Raw genomic sequence first — 9,151 nt, forward strand, 5'->3', positions numbered from 1 at the left:
TATGACAATGACAAATCATCATGGCCATCAAGTTTATCATTTGATTTGGACCACAGTAGAGTATTGAGCGATGTTGTTTTTAAGTAAGTACAATATCAATCTAGATACAATAATATATGTTGTGTTTTCATCATTTTCTTTTCATATTTGTTAATTTAATTTACGATATATATATATATATATATATATATATATACTCATGATGGATACAATGTATGATAAATTAGGTGATATTTAATTTCTATGCACTTATGAAAGTTTTAACTTCTAGTTAAGTGTAAAAAAAACTTATACAAATAATTGCAATTAATTAAGTGAACGGTGTTTTAAAATAATAGTTATATCTCGAGTTTGATACCAGACGTCCAAAACAATTATGACCACCTAGTTTATCAAAACTAATATTTTATAGTCACATCCTGTCAACGTCAGTTTAGACAAAAATTAAAAATACCTTTTCGGAGAAATTCACTCACTTGGAATATTAAAGTAGATACTCAAGTGATCAATGATTTATTTTCAAAATCATGAGTCTTTTTAACATTCAATGCTCATGAATATGTAGTAGGCCAAATCTTTAACAAGTTATATATATATATATATATATATATATATAACTTGTTAAATTAGGTCAAATCTTTAACAAGTTATATATATATATAAGTTGCATTAATCTATGTGATCTAATTTAATGAATCAAATAAAAAAACCCATTTTTCTTAAGTTCAAAACATGTAGTAGAGTAGAATGAATGATATAGCAGAATCCAACAACCATATTTGTGCCAAGTAATTAAAGCCAACATAATTTCCAAATAAACCTGAAATTTGATGTAAACTACAAATAAGCATACCATTTATATGTACATCTTGTTCCTTTTCCTTTTCTCTACTTGTTACCCTGCCTTCATTATCCTTCTTGCCAGGGGACCCGAAGGAATCGCGGTTAAAACACTCGCCAAATATAGAAAGAATTAGCATCTACAACCCCATGTCTGCCGGTAAGCTGATCTCCAGAAAATATAAGCTGCAAAACGTACGCAAATAGCATCATTCCCATTTCTTGATTTTTCTTGTTTCACTCAGGTTTTATGGGTAACAGTTAAAATCTTGATCGAGAAACATGCCCATCCAGAAGGATTGCCATTTTGTTTCTAATCAACCAATATACTTGCAGAAATAGTAAAACAAGGCTCTCTCGTTTCTAAAGACAATAGCGACAACACCCTTCTTGACCTCTTAAGGAAAACAAAAATCATGATGGTTTTGGATTAAAGAATGTGTTGTTTGATCATAGAAATCAAAAGGTATCTCCATATTCATTTGCTTAGGTTTTGGAAAGTTAAGATTACCTTGCAGACATGAAGGCCATTCCAAAGAAGACGGCCTTGACAGCTTGTTTCTGTCCAGCATAATCAAATGCTAATGGCAGCATTTCGTGAAGAGTTAAAAACGCCATAACTCCACCCACTGTTTAACCAAAGAAAACTCGTCACATGAAGTCTGATTCAATACATGATCACTTCTTCTGAACATAAAACGGGGGGAGAGGGAGAGAGCAGAATTAAGACCTGATCCTAGCAAGCCCTCAAGAATCTCTGGATCTAGGCTACTTGGGAAGAGATATGCTGCAGCATGTCATATTATATGATCAGAAGATTATAATCTGTAATTTAAACCAACAAAAAGCAAGCGGGAACAAGCCACCAGGTCCATGAAAATTGCAGGGGTTATACTTTGGTATGTGCTGTAAGAATTGCAAGGGGGAACATAGTTCCATCTATAACTCCTTTTCGTTATGATTGGAGGATACTTTTGATATTTAATAAATAGTCCAACGCTCATCCTCAAAATGTATTCTCAGGCAAAAGTCGCAATTTCCATGGGATGGGTGGAGTATATTATGATATCAAAGAAATGAGCCACAAGTATTCTACTAATGATTTGATGCTTTTATTAACAGAAGATGTTAAAATTCTTACCTACAATAATGACACCCAAGGGCTCAGCAAGGCCAGAAACCGTTGCCAATTTAAACGCTTGCCATTTGCTGAAGCAAACAAATTTCGTTATTAGTGTCGGTCAACAACATGAGAAACCATGGCGAAATTTAAGATACACTCTCTATACCATGAACATTGCAACAATTCCATTTTCGGAAAAGCTTATAAGTTACAATCAAGAAAAAGCCCCCAACAATAAAAAACTAAGCAACACCCCAATAACCTTTCATTTGTACAACATGCACATGCATACAAGTAATTGAAGATGTTTCCTAGTTTCTATACACGTGTGCATGTTGCACGTAGGATGTTCCCCGGTTTTTCATTTTTTTGCGATATTTCCAATTACCTATCTGTGCATTTTCATTGTTACAAAAGTTTCCTTACTTTGTCATCATTGAAGGGTCAGACATTTGACATATAGCCAAACACTTGCATTTTTCATGGGGCAGAAGGAGGACTTCACAAATTTTCCATGTTCCTAGATTTACGCATGGCATTTATAAAATTGCATCTATTAATCTTCGCGGACCTATTATAATAATATCATCTTTGTAACATCTAAAGTTTCCATTCCATATATCATTAAGCTTTTTACGTTCTTGTTTTGTTTCAACATTTCATGATTATGAATTTTCTATACAATACCACTACTTTTTTTTATCCCACTCGAGTCACGTATTTCTTTGTTTTCAAACAATAGTTATCTACTGCCATAACCTGTGTGAAAAAATAAGAGAGAACCAGGTTTTGGAACTAGTAGGAGAAAGGTATGTTTAGCACTTTTTTAGTCCACCTCCAAATAGCAACACAAAAGGCCGATATAAAAAGTATATACATAATATACTCCCTCACGCTCATAAAAATTGCAATATTTCTTTTTTTGATAAAATTCTTTTATAATTAAATTACTTTTTTTGAAAGGGTGTCCCAGGTTATGCCTGGACTATAAATTGTGACTGCAAAAAATCAGTCTTGATAAACTCAGAGGGCACAATTACTGTGTATGCCTGGATCCGAACCCTGGGTAGATGGGATATTCCACCACATCCCCCTGGACCTCAACCAGTATGCCACAACCCTTGTGGTTTTTATATTAAATTACTTGCTCAATGTCATCGTTACAAAATAGTGACAGATGTTTTTTTGGGTATGGGTTCATGAGGTTCTCTTCTTTGTCGTTTTTTCAAGGGTACTTAGGTCATTTCTCTTAAACTATGCTGGTGAAACATTGCAATTTTCATGGTACGGAGAGAGTAGCATTTTCTTTTATTGCAGTCTCACCTTTGTGTTGCAAAATAAACAGGAAGTGCAACAGCAACACCCTGTTAAAGTAAGAAAGTGAATTAAGGAAAACTTAACTAAAAACCTTTGCTCCCCCATAATAACAGAAAGAATAAATGAATGAAAGGAACATAACGTTTTTCCAAAATACTACCACAAGAGTAAATCTTGAATTCAAAATTTACCTCTGGGATATTGTGCAAAGCAATGGCTAAGGCCAAGTTAAGGCCAACACGAAGACCCTACAGAAGAAGCAAGAAACAAACATGACCAATTATCTATTTCAATAAGAAACAAATGGTCAATAAGTAGAAACCTGTGACTTCTACCAAAAACAAGACACTTTTATAGTCAAGATTGCTGAGTATTTAGCTTCAAAATAGAAAAAAAGGAACCGAATACCATGAAAGTCCCATGTTTGAAGAAAGCAAAATGAAAATTCAATTGCTATAAATTTGTAAAGAAAGATTGCTTTTATTTATCCTTTGCTAAAAGGATTTCAGAAATCCACATCAAGTTAGGTATTTACCTTGAGTGATCCAAGGAAAACAGCCATTCCTTCTGGAAAATTGTGTAAGCTTATGCCTGAAATAAATAAGATACAAGAATTATCCATCAAGACAGAATATGCAAACAATATTTTGAAAGAATTCAAGATTTAATCAAGAAGCTTGGCGCATGAAATTGGATCTTGGATGTCATAACATATTAGCTAAAATTATAATATCTATTTCTGGAAGAGTTCAATCAACAAGCACTGATCAGGCTTAAAAGCATATGTAAAAGTTTCTTTTAAGCTGTTTTATGGAGGAGATAACCTTACCTACTGCTGTAATGATTCCACTAAATAAAACTTGACGACGATGCTTTTTCATGACATCTTTTCCCCCCTCATTCCCATGTTTCTGTTAGGCGGCACAAAAGTTTTGCTGTTATCTATGCAAGACACCAGCCAACAACAGTTCAAAAGCATATATCTTCATTGGGAAAGTAGGATGTTTGACCTTTTTATTTTTCGTGTCTGCTGTAGGACCGAGAGATGGCTCTGGAATGAAATTAGCAATGATGGCAAAGAAAATGACACCTCCAAAGAACTGATCCAAGAGTCGGGCTCTTAAAAGAAATACAAAATAGGGTTGAGAAGGATATATTTGCATTTCAGAAAGTACCGACTCACCCAAAGATTGCCTTTTAGAAAGCCGATGGAATTTATAGCGTTATGGGCCAAATCAAAGAAAGATATGCTTAGCATAAGACCTGCAGCAAAACCCTGCACCAAAGTATTGAAATCTTAGACGACATCGTCAAAGATTCTCACAGAACTCTCTTTCTCTTGATTGAGATTTTCTTTCTAAAATGCATGTGAATTTCAGAAATAAAATATTGTGCATACCTGTAACAGTCCAAGCATCTTCAAGTTTGGAGCTTTGCTCAGAATAACAAAAAGTGCACCTATTCACCATGCAAGATCATATATTAGAAGTTAGGAAGCAAACACAATTGAGAACTTGGATCTCTAAATAGTCGGAAATACAGTCGCAATAATTTGATTGATTAAGAAGTTCGTCCTATGCTAGTATAAACATCTAGATGACCATGAGGACTACCTAGCTAATGAAAACTGAGGTCTAACAACAGAACTACATCATAGGGTGTTTCTCAATATCACAATAGTGCAAGAGATATGAAAAGTTTATGTGATTTAATGGAGATGTGGTCAAAAAAATGATAAGATACAGAAGATAAATAGCCAAATGAGAGGAAAGAAACTTTGAATATTTGATGTTTTAAGAAAGTCCCTCCACCAAAATTCATTTGTCACTGCCAGCTAAATATACTATATTTAGCAAGTAACAAAGAGTAACAGTAACTGGTCTTGAAACTGTTGAAATGCCTTGAATCCTAATCCAAACAGGGAGTCCCTATTCAGTTATGAAGCCTAAATAAAGACTCTCCAATCAGCTGGGGAATGAAGCTTCAATTGGAGCAATGGTATTGGGAAGTAGGATCCCCCTAGTCGGCTTAAAACATATCATATAAGCACTTTAGCGACGTTCATCAGTTTTTTTGTTCTCTCTCTTTTCTACTGGTTTCTCCATATGATGAAAATGCATCTGCTGATGCCGACAGACAAAGTCCTATTCAAATTTGTTGTCTGTGTGTTTGATGGCTTGTTTTTTGTTTCATTACACACAACCCAATTATTAGAAAAATGTAAATGACCAAAAAACACAAATGTTCCTATCTAAACATTTAGAGAGTTTAGATGTCATCCAGAGTTGTGAGAACAACAAACTTATCTTGATTCCTTAATATACATCTCTTATCTTTTTTTCCCTTATTGGCTTTTTTGGGGGCAAGCAAGATCAAGGAGATGCATAATCATGGGAATACAGCAAAACTTACATAGCTTCTACTGTTGTCCCATGATATCTTCATAAACTATGATACCATGAGGAACCTGCTACTTGAAAGCGCCTGACAAATAACTCAGTGAGCTTTGCCATATAATGAAAAGTTATATAGCCGCAAAGGATGGATGATGGTATAAAGTTGATTTTGTGTTTCCTTGACCTAATTTGAATGATCCTGCCAGCTGGGCAACATAATTAAGGAATTCTTCCCCTAATGATGAACATGGTGTTATTTTTTCATCTTCATCATGGGCAAAATACCATGAAAACCTCTATTCGGATTATTCTGAAAACAGAGGTGCACTTAACTTCTGGGATCAACTGGGCTACTTCTTAACTTTTAGAATGACCCAGATTCTAAACCATTTGAGAAGAAACTAATCACCATATTAAACCTTAACAAGTGTATGATAAACAGGAAAACGTTGGTTGTAGATTATTAATGGAATCCACATTGAAATTTTTGAATTTGAAAAGCACTAGGTTTGACATCAAACGGTTAAGGAGTAGATCTTCTTCAGAGTAAGACATAGAACTTGTCCTTATCGACTAGAGTACAATCCAAATACTCAAAGTAATTCATCTCTAAGTAAAATTGAATAAAATTCATAAATTCCCCCAAGAGACAAACAAAATTTACTCGGTAACCAAAAAGATTAAAACAGCAGCTAAACCTCAAAAAACCCCATTCGTGAAACTGAATAAAAGAACAGCTGTTTAGCAGAGTATCGCATCTTCAAACTGATAAAATGCAATTTGAGTCCCAAAAATATTACGAATTCATTTGGTATACAGAATCAACAATAAGTATAACTCATGGAAATGAAGAAATTGAAGGTCAGGGTTAGTGAGTAACGGACCTAAAGATGTACTTAATCCACCAACCATGGAGAGAGAAAGAGCAACCAAGACCTCGGAGTCCATCCTTGAATTTCTTGGAAAGTGAATTGCAGAAAGTTGTGGATGAAAGGATTAGTGAGAGGTTGAATGGGGGGAAGGGGTCATATAAGAGGAGGAGAAGAGGTTGCAGAGGTTGGACGATGAGAATGTGCGAAACTGGTGACAGTAGGTCTCCGATTACCTTCTGCCCCAAATTGTTCCATCACCTACGTTTATTCCAATTTTATTAACTAAAGCAATCATCGTGCGTCAAAATACATAACTAATCAAATTCATTTTCATCGATTCCTTTTATCCTTTTTCCATAAAGAAAAAATACCCAATATGATACATGCCCACATACATGTAAAAATCAGAAACAAATAACAGTTATCATAATGTTCCTCAGTTTTTAACCATCTCTTTACAGACATATAAGGGTAGGTTCAGATTTTAAATTGACTTTCGTTACAAACAGAGTGACAAAGAAGAGCACGTTACATGTCACAAAACCTTTTATTTCCAACAGTTATAATTAATAGAACACTAGTTGTGTATCCGCGCAATGTGGCGGGAGCCATGAATTTTAACGATTTTGAAGTTCCACTGGTTTTATAAGATAAGATTTAACGATGATACAAGTTACACTTGGTCTTTACATATTAATACAATTTGAATAAATAAGAGTTATGGTTCCAATTACAGACTATCGATGAAAAAAATTGTATGACAGTTTAAAATCCAATATATTTAAACGACTCTACAAATGTGTTCGATTTACACCAAGAGCAAAGAACCAAGAAACTTGATTTTTAAGATAAACACTCAAAACCAATAAAGAAAACTACAAATTTGACAGAACATAAGCCATGAAAAGACAAAAAGAGATGGGTTTTAGAATGAAATTTCAACTGCTTACCCTCTTTCTTGTCCAGAAACTCAGATTAAAGTTGAAGTAATACATGTATATATATATATTTCAAAAAAACCCAAGAACATATTAATTCAAAACATATTATACAGTGCAATTTTGACAACCTAACCCTAAAATATATAGTATATATATAAATAAATAACTATAAAAGTATAAATCATAAATATTAAAAATATTTTTTCACGGTATATATAATATGTAATAATATAATTAAGTCAAAAACTATTCAATATTGAACTCATTTCGAAGGTATTAACGAGACGATTATAATGGTGTAATTTGTTAAAATAAAAATGTATTTTTTAAACATGTTTTAATTGATATACGATTATGTATGTTAATTTGATAAAAGTTTAAAATGAAACATTTAAAAGTAAAGAACGTAAAGTAAAGTAAATTAATTAATTAATTATAGGGGTATAAAGTGTAAATTTAAAATTATAATTTTATAAAAATCGGTTGTGAAAGGGTGAGTGTATGTGAGGAGAGGAGGGGGTGAAAAAGTGAGTATAAAGGGTATTTTGGTTAAGTATTTTAAGACTTTAAGACTTTTGCTAAATTTGCTTAATAAGACTAGAAGCGTACTCGCGCAATGCAGCGAGATACATCGTGATTTTAATATTTCATTTTATTCTTTATCTCAGTCGATGTTATAATATAACTTTATGTGATTTTGAGAAAGCGATGATGTTTTTATTTTTTAATAAAATATATGTTTGAAGATATTATAAAAATTTGACAAAAATATATCGATATTAGTATCAAATTAACTATTTTTAATTTCTTATTTTTTTGTGTAATTTTTTAATTCATTTTTTTATAATTTAATTTATGTACAATAACGAAATAATTTATATTTGGTTTAATAATATAATTTTTTTATAAAGATAATAATTATTTATTTAATTGGAATTTGATAATTATTCTAATTATATTTTATATTTTTTAATGAGATGTTCATCTTCTATTTGATTATGTTTATCCGCAATTATTTATACGAATTCAAACATCGAGCTTTAATAAGTTAGACTTATGCATAATTACTTGTAATCTTGAATTTTAAGTAATAAGCATCAATATACAGTACTTGATGCATAACAAAAATATATCGATATTCGTATCAAATTAACTATTTAAAATTTCTCATTTTTTGTGTAATTTTTTAATTCAATTTTTTATTATAATTTAATTTAGGTACAATCACGAAGTAATTTATATTTGGTTAATAATATAATTTTCTTATAAAGATAACAATTAATTATTTTGTTAGAACTCGATAATTATTCTAATTATATTTTAGATTTTTATATTTTAAAATAAGATGTTTATCCTCTATTTAATTATATTTATCCGTAATTAGTTATATGAATTCAAAAATCAAGCTTTGATAAGTTGTACTTTTGCATAATTTACTTGTAATTTTGAATTTTAAGTAAACATTGGTTTTATGTGGTTTTGAGAAAGTGGTAATATTTTTATTTTTGAATAAAATATAAATTTAAAAATATCATAAATTTTTTTTAAAAATATATATCGATATCAGTATTAAATTAATTTTTTTTTAAAGTTATTGTGTTTTGGTGTAATTTCCTTAATTAAATTCTGTTAGTTATCAATGATTATCATAATTATATTTTA

At 31.5% G+C, this 9,151-nt stretch overlaps 1 protein-coding gene across 1 annotated transcript; it reads right to left on the reverse strand.

The window, feature by feature from the left end:
- Positions 1 to 796: 796 nt before the first annotated feature.
- Positions 797 to 6,807, reverse strand: LOC112521059 (zinc transporter ZTP29). Its single transcript, XM_025129694.1, has 12 exons — positions 6,561 to 6,807; positions 4,680 to 4,738; positions 4,464 to 4,556; positions 4,291 to 4,380; positions 4,110 to 4,191; positions 3,816 to 3,871; positions 3,472 to 3,528; positions 3,287 to 3,327; positions 1,982 to 2,049; positions 1,571 to 1,627; positions 1,352 to 1,469; positions 797 to 1,026 (listed from the first exon to the last, which is right to left on the reverse strand). The coding sequence occupies exons 1-12, from the start codon at positions 6,622 to 6,624 to the stop codon at positions 981 to 983; spliced, it is 831 nt and encodes a 276-aa protein (XP_024985462.1). The 5' UTR covers positions 6,625 to 6,807; the 3' UTR covers positions 797 to 980.
- Positions 6,808 to 9,151: the final 2,344 nt, after the last annotated feature.

The sequence above is a fragment of the Cynara cardunculus genome (genome assembly GCF_001531365.2).
Source record: "Cynara cardunculus var. scolymus isolate 2C chromosome LG 11, CcrdV1, whole genome shotgun sequence".
NCBI lineage: Eukaryota > Viridiplantae > Streptophyta > Magnoliopsida > Asterales > Asteraceae > Cynara > Cynara cardunculus.

What these genes read in the sequence shown, in the direction of transcription:
- LOC112521059 (XM_025129694.1), bottom strand. Translation starts at nt 6,624, where the DNA reads ATGGACTCCGAGGTCTTGGTTGCTCTTTCTCTCTCCATGGTTGGTGGA. An exon ending in TTCTAAAAGGCAATCTTTGG is followed by an intron (nt 4,381 to 4,463) that starts GTGAGTCGGTAC and finishes CTCTTGGATCAG; the next exon opens with TTCTTTGGAGGTGTCATTTT. An exon ending in TGAGGGCTTGCTAGGATCAG is followed by an intron (nt 1,470 to 1,570) that starts GTCTTAATTCTG and finishes TTGGTTAAACAG; the next exon opens with TGGGTGGAGTTATGGCGTTT.